This window comes from Plectropomus leopardus, chromosome 19 (genome assembly GCF_026936395.1).
Source record: "Plectropomus leopardus strain MGB_pleo_1.0 chromosome 19, ASM2693639v1, whole genome shotgun sequence".
Lineage (NCBI taxonomy): Eukaryota > Metazoa > Chordata > Actinopteri > Perciformes > Serranidae > Plectropomus > Plectropomus leopardus.
The window spans coordinates 15,944,627-15,959,550 of NC_142194.1; the positions used below are offsets into that span (position 1 = coordinate 15,944,627).

At 40.7% G+C, this 14,924-nt stretch overlaps 2 protein-coding genes across 4 annotated transcripts in view; one reads left to right on the forward strand and one right to left on the reverse strand.

Annotated features, from left to right (window-relative positions):
* Positions 1-12,805, reverse strand: part of LOC121959172 (alpha-tectorin-like) — a 47,158-nt gene extending 34,353 nt beyond the window's left edge. For 2 of the 3 annotated variants that reach the window (XM_088070372.1, XM_088070370.1), the window contains exons 1-24: positions 12,750-12,805; positions 12,003-12,072; positions 11,859-11,879; positions 11,288-11,403; positions 10,680-10,958; positions 10,485-10,580; positions 10,175-10,340; positions 9,283-9,683; positions 8,611-9,187; positions 7,938-8,521; positions 7,054-7,606; positions 6,373-6,971; positions 6,071-6,228; positions 5,531-5,931; positions 5,163-5,359; positions 4,166-4,561; positions 3,771-4,054; positions 3,238-3,515; positions 3,007-3,126; positions 1,644-1,828; positions 1,362-1,522; positions 564-815; positions 242-401; positions 50-152 (exon numbers count right to left, since the gene is read on the reverse strand). In XM_088070372.1, coding sequence (XP_087926498.1) covers positions 50-152; positions 242-401; positions 564-815; positions 1,362-1,522; positions 1,644-1,828; positions 3,007-3,126; positions 3,238-3,515; positions 3,771-4,054; positions 4,166-4,561; positions 5,163-5,359; positions 5,531-5,931; positions 6,071-6,228; positions 6,373-6,971; positions 7,054-7,606; positions 7,938-8,521; positions 8,611-9,187; positions 9,283-9,683; positions 10,175-10,340; positions 10,485-10,580; positions 10,680-10,958; positions 11,288-11,403; positions 11,859-11,879; positions 12,003-12,048 — 6,133 coding nt within the window. In that variant the 5' untranslated portion in view covers positions 12,049-12,072; positions 12,750-12,805. The remainder of the gene's footprint in view (positions 1-49; positions 153-241; positions 402-563; positions 816-1,361; positions 1,523-1,643; positions 1,829-3,006; positions 3,127-3,237; positions 3,516-3,770; positions 4,055-4,165; positions 4,562-5,162; positions 5,360-5,530; positions 5,932-6,070; positions 6,229-6,372; positions 6,972-7,053; positions 7,607-7,937; positions 8,522-8,610; positions 9,188-9,282; positions 9,684-10,174; positions 10,341-10,484; positions 10,581-10,679; positions 10,959-11,287; positions 11,404-11,858; positions 11,880-12,002; positions 12,073-12,749) is intronic. The other variant, XM_088070371.1, reaches the window with a different exon arrangement.
* Positions 1-14,924, forward strand: part of LOC121958772 (neurexophilin-1-like) — a 111,201-nt gene that overhangs the window by 46,647 nt on the left and 49,630 nt on the right. The window lies entirely within an intron of this gene.

A 14,924-nucleotide genomic window follows, 5' to 3' on the forward strand; every position in this document is an offset into this window, starting at 1 on the left:
TGTCGTCATATATGAGTATGAAAGTCATGAAAAGATAAAATAGCTTTACCCATCCTATGTGGCACCAGGCTTATTGGTCCTAGTGAGATGTCTGTAGTGGCATGGTAGGATATGTCCCTCTTCACTTGCCTGTGGTAACCTGGGTAGCAGTGCTGCAGGAAAACAACATTGCAGGCTTCTGTTCAGGCACCTGATAATCTATCTAAACTTACAACAAGCACACACATACTGTTGTACTTACAGCTGTGCAGTTGTTGTGTCTTAAAAGACACAGGTGAACCTGGCAGTGCAGATAGATGGATGAAAAGTTGGTAAAGGTGAACAGCCTAAAGGAGAATCGGGACACGGTGGAGATACCGTTCTGAATCAACTGTACGGTACCATCTGCTGCATTTGGACACCTGGAAGACAAGGAAAGTTGTAGAACGTACTGTGGTTACAAATGGGCTGTATCGTAAATGATGTTACATTGTTAAAGAGAGACTGGGTGCAGCAAGTGAAAAGAGGCCCTTTTATGAGACCAGTAGTCAGAGTGCTAAAGCAAGAAGAAATAGCTCTGTTACTTTGCCCTAATGAGATCCCAGTGGACAGGGTAGTCGGCAAGGTTGACAGGTGTTGCCCAACAAGAGTCTATAACGGTGGAGATCTGTCTTCCATCAACTCCCTCTGTCCGCACCTCGATGTACAACCTCTCGTCAATTTCCATCTCTATGTTTCTGGCACTGGTCAGGGGGAAGTGAAAGCCAGTGTCCTGGTAGGGGATCATTCTCATATGATACTGTCCATGGCCAGATGGAAGCTTCTTCCTCACAATGCTGCGAAAAAAACAACTAAATGTGACTACACTTTTGAAAGGGTTAAGTCACTGTAAGGTTTTGATTACTATAGGTCAAGGGGTACTTATTAGTTAAGATTTAACAGTTGTGCATTGAATAAAATGTATATAAAATGTGTTGGACAAAGTCTTGCAATTAATTTTTAATGCATACACATCTAAAGAAATGGAACAGACTCCCCTGAATTTCTTCTCATGTTTTTGCTTTAAATAGTTTTATTAGTAAAGGTGCAGAACGCTGATAGTGGTCATTTTCTCAACATTTTCAACAACCAAGGGCCCTCACTTTTAATATTTGTCAATGCCACTGTCATGGTAGAGAACTACTGCTGCAGAGAATAACTACTCAAAAAAAGGTGCTGACATAGCACCATTTAACTGGTTATCGGAATACAAAAAATACTGAAATCCTTTTAGCATTACATGTGCCACTATGGACTAATGTTCAATATAAAAAGATGATTCAGTTAGCAACACCTAATTTCAAGGAATCAACCAAAGCATATTGTGGGGATGGTGGTGTTACCTCTCTACAGGGTTGATGCCCACAGACATAGACAGGGCCTGCGTCAGAGGATATTCACAGCTGAAAGGTAGATGAATGCTCCTCTGGCGACTGATAAGACCTTGATGAGGGTCCACGTCGCCCTGGATGGTATTCTCATAGATGAAATGTGTTCCATTGCTCTTAAAAAATTGAAATGACAGAATGGTATAAGTTTGTAGCTCTAAAATGTTGTATGGAAAAAATGTACATTGTAAATCTTCTTCAGCCTTAGTTAATAGCATTATAGTCTGTGGACTGTACCCTGAGAGCCGTCCCACAAAGCTGATCATCATTGTTGAAGTTGAACACCAGTCGTCCGTCTTGGAGAGTCCCATTGCAGGAGTCATCTCGGAGGTGGAGGGCACTGCAGTGGAAGCCAGCTTCAAACAGCTGGCAGCGCGATACAGACATGGTGCCTGAACTACTGACACAAGTGATGGACGAGTCTATGAAAGAGAGAGAAATAAAAAAGATTTTTTTTTAGTTTCAGTATAGCTTGTATCATTGTAAAAAAAAAACTGCCCCAGTCAATACTTTTTGATTAGATTAGGTCAACTCACCACACAAAGTATAATTTGAAAACCAACAAAGAATAGAGTTGTGAAATTTGATCTTGAGGTAGAAACGCAGATATTGTAAAAATCACCACTATAAATTTTTGTCTCTGCCAAGTGTTACCCTAGAGGGGGTAATGCATTTGATTGTGTGTGTGACTGTTCGTATTGGTAAGTCGTAGTTGCTGAAAAACTGTTTTACTGACTGTTTTATTACGTCATTTACTACTGTCTTCTTATTCCCTTGAACTGGTCAGTGAGTTTTACGGACATTGGCTTGACTACATACAATAAGCCTAACTGTCAGTTGCAGGCCAGATTGGCCTTTGTTGCTCAAAAACTGACATTTACTGACAGTGGCCTATGCATTTCAGTTTTTTCTTTTTGGTCTGTTTTAATTGTGTTGTTGTTATTTCTTATTTTGTTGTGCTTTAGTGTACAGACTAAGCTATTGTTATTATAAGTCCAGATATGGATGACATGGATCAAAAAAATGTGGCTGTTTTAGTCATTAAAGATAAATGACTCCTCATTTTTTTAAAGTACTGTACTTGCACTTCATAGAAAGTGCCTGTTAGCAGGAAAAAAATCTGCTCTCTGTAATTCACCCCAGCTCCATCATAAGTAGACCAGGCGTACATTTTCATTAGCTCTGGGATGCTTGAGTGGCCACAATTGAGTGGTCGCACGGCAGACATCTGCACTGTGTTGAGTGCCCTTTTCTAGTTTTGGCATTATCTCTGAGGAATCATGTTTTGTCAGTCATTTCGGCATGGTGGATGGCTCACTTTATTACAATACACATGAGCCTCGGCCGCCATTGTTAAGGAGAAGAAGCCAGTCAGTTAAATTGCACCTTGGTCATAGCTAAATTCTACCTGTTTTTAGCAAAAGAACTTTGATAACCATAATCCAAAACAAGAAAGTGGATCTTCTTGTTTTGTGCTGTTGTGTTAATGTACATTTCACAAACAGTGCTGTTGTCCTCAAGCAGTTTCTACCACTGATCTTAATCATCTCACTTCTGTGATGTAAAAAAACAAAGCAGTGTTTAGGAGGAACTGGCTCACTGTAGCTCTCATTGTTGGGTCGATGGTGGTGTTCATCACAGAAGCAGCCGTACACACCGTCCTTCTCACCACACCACTCATACTCTGCGCAGTCCAGCTGTTCACAGGGGTCTGACTCAGCTATGAGGAAAGAATGAGAGGAGGAGTGATGAAAGTGAAACTGAACAAGAAGCAGAAAATACCTTTTCTTATGCATTAATGTGGCTGTCCATTAGCCCATTGCACACATACCACACAGCAAAGCAGGGCGCCACTCTGGGATGTTCAACCCCAAAACAGAGCAGGTTCTCTCATAGGCGGAGACTGCAGAACACAGCATGCCGTTGGCTGGAGTGTAGAGGCAGAGATCATACACGCAGGAAGTGAAAAATGGCTCGGGGTCAGAGTGCAGGTGACAGGCACTGAATGGGCCGCTACTGTTGGTGATGACACTACAGAGCTCAGAGTATTCTTCCACGAAGATACAGTCATTCAGTCCATCACTATTGTCCTCATCTGTGGATCCACATCTGTAAAAGAAAGATTTAAACACTTGAGCTGACTTTTTTGCCACAAGATATTTTTCTGTAATAGGTACTGTTGTAACTAGGATTTCTGACAAGTATGGGTGGGTGTGAAGCATAAGGTGTATTAAAAATGTGTGGTGGTCAAGCTGAACAAGACTAGATCCTGTGTATGTAGTGAAAGATTTTGAAATGGCAATGGCATTTTGATGCAATTTGTATAAGGAATACCATACAAAGCTTCTTTTTCAAAAAGCCTACCCTGGTTGGCTTGTCGATGACTTCCAGCTGTGTCCAAAGTGGTTGTCATTTTGGGCAGATGTGCCATTGGGCAGGACTTTGTCATCTGCAGGGTCACTGTTGAAGTTTCCACACATCCCAGTAACTCTGTTTTGACGATGGTGGCCCACTCTGACCAGTAAAGTACTCTGCCCGTCAAACTGGATTATCAAGTCATCAGCACTGACCACGATGTAGTTTTCCTGCCTTACTACCTGAGCTAATGTTCCTACAGTGGTGGGAAGAGACACCTCACTTCCATTTACCTGGAGAGATCAGAGATTAGAAAGAGGCAGACATAAGGCTTTTGTTGTGCGGTATGTTTACACCAGACAGATATAGAAAGTTGTTTTTGTTTAAAGTCATAAAGACTTTACCTTCACTCTTTTGTTGGGTCCAATCCTAACATTCACACTTTCAGGCTGATTTGTGAGGTATATATCCACTGTTGACACAAATGACACACGGTTGTTGCCACGATGATTATTAGTAGCTACGACCTGAAACTGGGTTTCATTGGTGCCGTGGCTCAGACTTTCAGTAATGATGTAAGAGCATGTGCCCTGGAAATGAACCAGTGCCCCATCAAAGGTGTCATAGTGTGGGTCCCCCCACACAGTGCAAGTAGACATGGCATCATAACAGCCCAGCTGGCCATCTCTGATGGTGCACTCTTGTGTCGAAGTACAAGATGCAGCAGAACAGCGGAGATCATAGGGAGCATGGCACTCACATCGCTGGGAGCAACCTTCTGTCCAGAAGGACTCACCGTCCTATAAAAAGAGGAAAAAGATTTGTGAAACATGCTAAAAATTGAGCATATTTTATACTTATAAGAGAAAGATGCTTCTGAGATGATAAAATTGTTATTGTTATTGTTCTGTGTTCTGCACCGCACCTTTGTAGTTTGCTGACATAATTTTATATTTTATTTCATGATTTTTTTTTATTTTACAGTAAAATAATTTGAACAGCAAGGTGCACTATGCTCAAAAATAGTGTGAGGGAATCCAGCATTTTTAAAACTATAAACTGATAAAGTGTTCATTAGATGCATCACATACTCTTCCCAACAGAGACAATGGTAGCACCATGAACAGTTACACGAGCCAAGGACTAGAATTATGATTCTCTTGCTAAACCAGATAAGGATCAACCTGATCCCCCTGGTTTCTACCTCTTACTAGTTTGATGATAAACTTAGCCACTGTTGTATTGTTACACATATGTGATATAGCAGAGCTGCTCAGTGACTCTTGAACAAAGGGAATGGATTAATGTGCAAAGACTGAGATAGTAGAGACTAGGGGATGATTAATTTAGGCATAGTTATTCAAATCTGATGTTTTATCCATCTACATGTACATGACTTACGTTATAATAGAAGCCATCATGTTGACAGCCACAGCTTTCCACAGGGACACATCTCGTCCCGCTCCTGAGAAAACCTTCGTCACAGAAACATCCCTCAGAGCAACCCTGCTCACAGGTGGCATCAGTGCTGCTGGCACAGGTGTGGCCACAGTCGGTACCACACAGCTCATAATGGCTGTTGGCTGGACAGTCTAGTCCTTCGTAAGATAGGAGACAAATGATGGATGTCAGATGTTTAAACATTATTGACAATTAACAGCCAGTCCTGACACTGTACCGAAGTGCAGTTGATCAACAGACCAAGTCCTAGAAAACACATCTTTGTTTTCTTGGCTGAACATAAACAATACAATTACTGATTGACTTACTGCAGCTGGTGTTCTGTCTCCATGGGTAGATTTGGACATTAGCAGACTGACAAGCACTGACATAAGCCTCAATGGCCCTACACAGAAGATCTTGGCCTCGATTTCCCGACACACAAACATCAAACACACAGTCGCTGAAATATGGCGCTGAGTCAACCTGCTCATGGCAGAAGCTGAGGGGGCCATTGACTGCCTGAATCACCTCACATTGGGCTCTGGCAGGTAGCTCATCAGTGCACTGTGGGCAAGAGGACCCACACCCATCACTGCAGGTATAGTTGCCTTCCACTTTCCAAGCTGCCCCAAACTCATCTGGAGTGGTGACCATCATTCCAGATGGGTTGTGGAACTCATCATTTGGATTTCCATTGAAGTTTCCACAAAGTCCACATGTTTTTCCTCTGCAGTGATGATAATGAATATATTCATCCAGAGTCAAAATCATTTGATAGATTGAAGCTGTATGTGTTAAATATTTGCAATAATATTTATGTTCCAGAATTTAAAGTATTCAAACATGGCTAGAATAAATGGCAGTACCTGTAACTTGGTGGTACAGAGATGGATACTGTACTCCCTCCATCGTATGTGACACTTAGGCCGAAATCAGCACTTACAAATGAGCGAGATCCACTTGCATAGATAGAAACACGACTTCCGTTCAAGAGAATAGGCAAGTTTTTAGTTACCCCATTCACCTTTAACATTAGAAAAAGAAATTTGGATGAACAATAATAGATTAGTATTTGTGCTGGATCTGTTGATTTTAAAAAATGAAATCCAGTGTATATTGTAAAGTGAAATGATTTGTTAAAAGTAATTCTTCAATCTATGTAACTCACCTGTACCGAACCGTGGCTGTCCCTTGACATATGCACTTGATAGCCCCACACATTTACAAAAACTTCAGCTGTGATTGAAACTGGCAGCCCTCTCCACGGCTCATTCTTAGCCTCCACAGAAAATTGGTGGAGTCCATCAGTGGTATTACAAAGGGTCACCAGAGTATAGCGGCAGGTTCCCTGGAAGTCATAGGCCTTGCCATCAAAGGTGAGGTAGTGAGGGTCACCTGAGGCAGAGCAGGTGCCATGAGGGTTTGGATGGCAGCCAAACTCACCCTCCACCACACGGCAGGACTCCTGGGGACCACAGGAGTTAGGGACACAGTGGACTACCCCAGTAGTGCCGTCACAGGTACACAAGCTCTGACACTCCTCCCCGTCCCAGAACTGTTCACTCCCTTGCCGATAGCGTCCTTGGTGATAGCATCCGCACCCTATTGGTGGCACACACTGGTTTCCATTGAGGACAAAACCATCATCACACTGGCAACCCTCCTGGCATGCAGTAACACAGTCAAAAGGGAAAGAGAGACTGGGACAGGTGGAAGGACAAGACGTTCCACAGACTTCATAATGGCTGTTTTGAGGGCAGTTTTGCTCTAGAGAAAAACAAAGGTATTCATTCAATGAAAGCACTGATATACTATCAAGCCACTTATATCAAGGGGGCAAAGTGCTTACCACAGTCAGTTGCATTTCTCCAGTGTCCAAGGGCGATGCCTTTCTGTTGACACATCAGTGCATAATCGCGCAGGACCTCACATCGTGCTGAAGCAGGATTTCTAGAGGTCCTTATGATCTCCACACATGCATCCACATTCTCCTGTGGATCTACCATGGCCCAACACTGGGTAAAAGGCCCATGAGGTGAGCCAAGGATACCACAGTACTCACTAGAATTGTAGTTTGTTCTGGAGTTCTGATTTACACTTTCCACACAGTGTGCAGCGAGGGAGCCATCTCGCCAACTGTCCCCAAACTCCAGGGAACTGTTGACTAGAATGCCATTGGGTGTGCGAAAGTCATCATGCGGTTGACCATTGTAATTACCACAGAGTCCACCCAGTGAATTACTGTAGATGCCAGGTGCAGTGACACGCACAAAGTGAGGCCAGACTGTCTGCACAGTTACACCAAAGGAGGTGCGCAGGATGATACTGTGAATGTTGCTGTGGTAGATCTGGATTCTGTTGGATGCTGACCTGAAGGGTAGTCTGATCCGCTGACCGTCAACCTGAAGAGTCATTTAAGCATCCAGTGTCAGATTTTCAGGGGTAACAAGTTTTAAAGTTTTTATCAAAACATCTTCAGAACTGTTTCTGGAGAAAGAGTCTCCTCTTATGTGTTGCTCAAAACAAGACTGTTACATGGGAGACAGAAATAATACCTTATAGGGCCATTTAAACAGCCAACTTTGAAGGTAGAAGGTTGTTTTATTTTTTATTTATTTATTTATTTATGATTTATTTATTTTTGCAAGCTGCAAAGCAGAAATTGTTCTGTTTTTAATGAAACCTCTCCGTGGTGTCACTGCTAATTTCTCTTGAAATATATTTGTGGCTTACCTGAACTTTGCTGCTTGCTGTCATTTCAATGGAGATTTGTGTTCCCTCTGCCTCAAATTTTAGTACCCTGGTAAAGCCCTGCTGACCTCTCGGCACTTTTTCAGCAGTCACCACAAAATGTGGATGACTAGACAATCCCATTACTTTGGCAAGGGTAAGTCGACATGCACCAGGATACCTGTATGTCAGTCCATCAAAAGTTTGATATGTCCCTGGGCCTCTTGTCCAGCAAGTTGCAAAACCATTAGGTCTACATCCTCTTTCTCCCTCCTCCACCCTGCAAGACTCGTGTAGGCCACATCCATGGAAGCGGCAGGTCATGGAGCCATAACTGCAGCTACAACGTCTCCCACAGTCCTCATCTAGTATTACAGTGTCTCCAGAGCGGTAGTAGCGACCCTCAAAGCTGCAGCCACACTCAGCATGAGGGACGCAGACTCCAGCACTGAGGACATAGCCTGAATTGCAGATGCAGCTTTCCTGGGCAGGGAGAGGACAGTTGTGGGTAGAATTGGGATTGATGCAAGTAGCTGGACAGGCTGTGCCTTGGGACTCGAAGTGGCTGTTGGCAGGGCAGGGGATTTCTAGACAAAAGAAAACAACATTGATCTTCAAATCATGGGCATTTTGCTGAATGGATTTTTAAAAAATTAATGTTGATTGATAGACATACCACAGAAGCCTTGTCTCCTCCAGCTCGGCAGCTCTATACCATTCTGTTGACACTGACTTGCATACACGTTTAGGGCTTGGCACAGAATGGGTTGATACCCTCCTCCCAGACAAAGATCATAAACACAACTCTCCACAAAGTTCTGTGGGGGAAGTTGTTGATGGCAAACAGCGAAGGGTCCAGAACTGCTCTGCAGGATACCACAATGGGCATCGTTGCTGTATAAAGCTGTCTGAGCCAAAGTGCAGGCAGCACAGTCCAGACCTCCACATCGGACCCCACAGCCAGGCTCATCATCCCCTGTTGCTTGCCAGCTGTTGGCAAACACCACATCAGAGCTCACCAGCTCACCTTGGCGGGTTCTAAAGTCATCTTCAGGGCGATTATTGAAGTTTCCACACAGGCCACATGTTGCATTCTGGTAAGTGTAGGGCACACTGATCCTGACATAACTGTCCGTGTCATATGAAACCTTCAAGCCAAAGTCAGTGCTGACAATCACAGAAAATCCTGACTCATAAACTTGGACTGTGCCATTGCTAAGAGAGATGGGAGTGGCCACAAAGTTGCCATTAACCTGTAAGCACAATATCATGCAAAGACAGAGTTTTAAAAATATAAACAATATACAAAATATCACTGCAATTTGTAGACTATATTCTCATGGCTAACCTTGGCCTGACCACGACGTCCCTTGACAATCTCGATTGTTTCATTATAGACGTACACTTTGACCAGTCTTGTCCAAGAGACTCGAGTACTGCCCCGGTGCTCGTTCTTACCCTCTACTCTATAGTAGGGCAGCCCACGACCACATTGCTCTGAGAGAACATAAGTGCAGGTACCTTGGAAGTGAAACACTCTGTTATCGAAGGTATAGTAATGTGGATCACCACTTATGGTGCAGGTGCGTCTTTGCACCGTCTGGCAGGAGAACTGAAAGGAAGTAGGTCGGCAGATTTGGGAAAAGGCACAGGGTTGGCTTTGACACTGCAGGCCTGCAGAGGTACAGGTGCACTTCTGTGCACAGGTACTGTCGCTCCAGAATGAGTCACCCAGCTGTACAGGTTCACCTGTGAAGAAAAACAAATGAAAGGTTTCTTCAAAGGCATTGACTTCAACATGTAAACACTATTACCATTTCAGGGGGGTGCTTTTGCCTATAGTGAGAACAAGGAATGGAGAGGATTTAGAGGACGATAACATGCAAGAAAGGTCCTCACCACCTTGAACAAGGGATCCTGCATTTTCATTGTTACAGTCTTAACCTTATAGAACCCTGAAATGTCCTAAACATGTGATTCCTTAGAACTACTGTGACATTCCAATGTAAGTCACAAATTTATGGAATTAAAGGTGCAAGTTAAAAAAAAGTAACTTCCAATGTAGATAGTCAATATATCACCAAATTCTAACCCACTATGCTGTGTGCAGCATGTAAAATATTGTTCAGTAGTTCAACATCAAGCACAGAGTTGAAGTCAGACTTTCCAGTAACAGTGATTAAATGTGGAAAATATTGTAAAGAGTATCTACTGTGACCACGCTCTTGTTCTGGTTTTACCATTGAAAGTGCAGCCTGTTGTTCCATGGTCAGTCCGGAAAGCCCATCGGCTAGGGACATTTACATTGCTGCTTAGGCGGAAATTTGAATTTGGTCCTGATGCATTGCCAGAGAACGATCCCGGGATGGAGAAATACTGAGCGGAGTGAGCTGTGTCATATCCAGCCTGGCAATACATGTCACATAGATAAAATCATTTCTCAAGTGTATTATATTTGTGCATTCCCATTTTTGCATTTAGATACAATTAGGCATGGAAACTTTGTGTCTTGTCTTGTAGTTCATTGTATATAGCTTTCATGGTTCTAACCTGTACATTGCGACTTGTTGAGGCTATTATCCCATAGTTCATCAGCACAAATGAGTACTGACCGCCAGAGATCAAGACTGCTTGGACTGTTGTTCGCTGAAAAAAAAGTGTTTTTTATAGTATGTAGAGTAATTGTTAAAATACATGTGTACTGTGCGTCATATGTCTTTTCCTGTTTAGAACAAAATAACTTACTGTTCCAGTGTTTGGAAAATAGGCCACCTCATACCATGTTGCAACAAACACCCAGCTGGCTCTGAAGTTCAGACCTGGGAAGTACTCATTAATGTCTCGTGTAGCTTGTTGAAGGATATTGCCGCTGGTGTATTGGTTGTAGGAGATCTGACCCATCTGTCTGTTGTCTAAATCTGTCCAGAATGGAGCGATGATGTCTCTGTGTCCATGCAATGGAAACCTTTGAGCTGTGTATCGTCTATATGGCATATTGAAGGTCATATGTCCATTGTGGTTTACCTGGATAAAAAAAAAAGCCAATTCTTAAGTATTAGTAAACTAAATTCATAATTGATTGCATGTTATCAAGGATAATCACTAACGCTTCAGTATCTTATAACCATATCAGAGATAAAACAATATGTTGATTTAAAGACTAACTGTAGCACTTCTTTGATGTCTGAAACATTTATTGAAGTTTTAGATTCGTGTTTTCTTTTCTATACCATAATAATTGTATTGACTCATTTTTGTACATTTACAACACAGTTTTTTTGTTAAAAGTGATTTCATAACCAGTTGTAAAAGGACAAAGATTTTGTATTTACTTATTTAATTTTTTAACCTACATAAATCTGATCATAGGAATGGCCAAAATACAGAAAAGGTTGTTGCAGGGGAATTCGGGGAGAACTTCCATCATCTGATTGAGAGCTTAGTCTTCCACCAACTGGGTAGAGTGTTCCTAGAAAAAACAAAAGACATTACAATATTTAAGAAATGACAGAATGCCTATCCACATTGGCCTCATTGGCAAATGCTGCATAGTGTTTTCTGTACATCTATCACCACAACAGAGTAAGAAATAAAAAAAGAATACATAAATAAACAAAATGAAAATGAAGAACAAACAAGAACTAAAAAATGATCAATGATGACCACCTAAATATCTTGTTTTGGCTGAATTTACTTCATAGCGTGTCAGTACACCATGACATCACTATTGACTTAGTTACAGGTGCAGCAGAGTGCACTTTGTGCCACATCCCAGGTGCAACCAGAGGGGGGCAGTAAAATACTGCCTTCCAACCTGGTAATGTGTAACTTGTTAAATAAGGCAAAGCAAATGACACCATTGCCTCTAGTGGCCTATTAAGAGTATGAACAAATGACTAAGAGTGAAACCAAGCTTCAGCTTACCTGTCTGAGAAGTCACAGTACCTATGAAAAGTATTAGCATAATTAGATGAAAATTAAAGTCTGATAGTATCAATAAACAAAAGTCAGATGGTAACTTAAAGCTTATTTAATTGTTTAATTGATTCTAAAAAATAAAATGCTTACTTATCAATCCCAACAGCAGCAAAGGCAGCATGATTTGACTTGCCATCTCAAAAGCACATAATTCAACCTGCTGATAAAATAGAATAAATTAAAAATTAAAAGGAAAATAAGACAACAGCCATACAACCAAAATTCTAAAAAGCACCCAGAGAATGCAAATTATACAACATAACTTTAATTGCACTTGCTGGCAAGAAAATGTGTCTGTAAATATCACATACGTGTTTGAAAAATGTCATTTTGACATATGAATACAGAAATACATAAAATGTCCATTATTCATGGAATGTGTATACAGAAAATGGAACTAACGTAAAAAACAAACAAAGAAAAAATTGCAGTATTAAGAAATTGTGGATCTACACCCAAATCCAGATCTGCACAAAAAATCATGTTCTTTCACTCAGCCTAATTATTGATGATTTTTAATTCATATGCTATCATACAACATAACTTTTATCCCACTGGCTGGCAAGCAAATGTGACTGTAAACAAAACGTGTCTTAGATATTGATGTTTATATAATACAATGTTGATAGTGTCGAATGAGAATGTCTGAAATTGAAACATGGCATTATAAAATTTAATTACAGTACAGTGAACAGACTGTCTAATTATTTTCTCCAATAAGAGTGAAATTCTAATTTAAGATCTTGCTATAATTCAGTTAGAAATCTATCACTCTAAGACTCCATGCAGCAAGCAGTTTGAAAGTAAAGTCTTTTTCATATAAAATGAATTAATTACCTGTTCATATGTCCGTCTTTTGTTCTTATACTTTTCATCTACATGAGGCTGCGTTTCCCTGCAACAAGGCTTTTATACTGCAAAAACTGGCACAGTCCCATAAGTCCATTGTTTGATTGGAGTATCAGAAGCATCACATCTTATGCTTCCTCATAGCATATGAACCAGACATTCCTTTGTGTATTAAGATGACAATCAAACAGTGTTCAGCAGAAACAGAAAGTTAATTTTAAAAAAGGCTTTACTTAGAGTAAGTTGCTAAAAAGCCCTTTAAGTGTCCAGAAATTTGTTTCAAATGAATATTACTTAAAAATGCTGTATCTAAAAACAATGTTGGTCACTATAGTAGAAAACAAGGTTCTGTTTTGAGTCCCATTTGTTTGCAGGATATCTCAAAAACTTCTCAAAGTGTTAGTTTGCCTAGATAGCAGAATAATGCATTTTCTCAAGTACCTTCAGTGGAAGATAGTTTTGGTTTTTATTTGCCTATAATTGAGATACCCATCTCTAAGCCATCCATCTCTGCCTCCACCCCAGTACAATGCAGGAGAACTGAATTTCTTTTGGTTTTACTTTGATCCGTCATTTTTCAGCCTCAGCTTTTACCATACGGGAAATAGTATGGCGCCAGAATCATGTTCACAAATTACAACAGCACTGTTAAACAATGTTCAACATTACAGCCAAACAGTGCACTTATATTGAGTAATATGCAATACAGCAATATTGCATATGCAATACAGTAACATAGTTTTAGTTTTTATTTGATCAGCTCTGCCTACTTTTACAGTTTGAGAAAGAGAGAGGGGCATCTCTATCTCGATCAACTTCTATATACCTAATGTAGATGGTGGTGGGCATTCAAAAATGTGCAAGTAGATTCTGCTGTTTGAGCATCATCTGGCGGATTAGCAGGCAGATCTGGGTTCTGCTAAGTTTACCATAGTTCATTTACAGCCGTAAAGGTGGTTGAAAATCTGCAGAGTAACTTGTTTGTCACATGAAAATTTCAGCAACCACAATGTCGAGTGGGAAATATGACAAATGGATTAATAAATTCATTTATAGCATATTAAATAGACAAATGTTGTGTGACTAATAAGATATGTTGCCATTGTTAAGACAACCAAAATATACATTTATATTATGAAGACCAAGTTTTAGGATTTTTATCATGGATGGATCTGTTTATCCACTGAAGCCATACAGAGTGCGTCCCTCCCTAGTGTAAGCTTAGTGTAAACCCTTGGGGAAGCAGATGTTTGGGAATGTTAATATATGTCACTAAATGTGAGTATTTATTTAGTGACAAGCACTTCATAGGTGTGAACACTCTGTTCCCTGTTGGCCCTGGTGTTTTGTTTCCGTTAAATTTCTTTTAAGAGGTGAAGCACTGTTCGCGTCCTTGTTTTTACCACAAGCATATCAGTCACACAGTGACAAAGCAGAAACTGGCAAATAAGATGAACTGTTCATCGCAGAGCCTTTTAAGTTATTGAGAAAGAGGTTGTGAAGTGTAGGATAAGTTTAACTTGTCTGTTGTTCTTTCTAATTATGTATTAGTGATACAAACATGAATTGAATATGTTTTTGGTCATATTAGTTATCCACTTTCATGAATAGGCAAGGCAAATAATACATAATTGCAGTGTTTTAATAGAAGAATTGAATTTTAACTTTTAAAGTCAGTGGCTCTCATTTATGAAACCACTGTACAAACCAGCGCAGATCCGAGCTCAGAAATCATCCTACGACAGGGTTCACGTGTGATTCATGAAATGTTCTTATCTCGCTGATCACCGCATCACAATGTATAACTAACCATGCATTGTTCAATGCGGCTGCTGAAAACCATTGTCGTAAATACCCCGCCCCAATATATTCAGGGTCTAGAGGCCTAGCCTTGAGAGTTTACGACATGCACAGACGTAGTATGGCCAAGAGGAGAAGACTTCTCTGAGCTAGAAAGGGACAGCTCGATATTTTAGGTCCAGTTTAACCATATGGTTCGGTTTGCAAAGTGGTATCACAAGAGTTCAGAAAAACGTAAAGAAACATTGCTGTGATCATGTATATGTGTGTGTATGTGCATGCTTTATTCAGCATTTCTCATTTAGTGTAATTAGGTCACTAGAATGACAAATTAATATACTGGGTCAGTTTATGACTTACAAA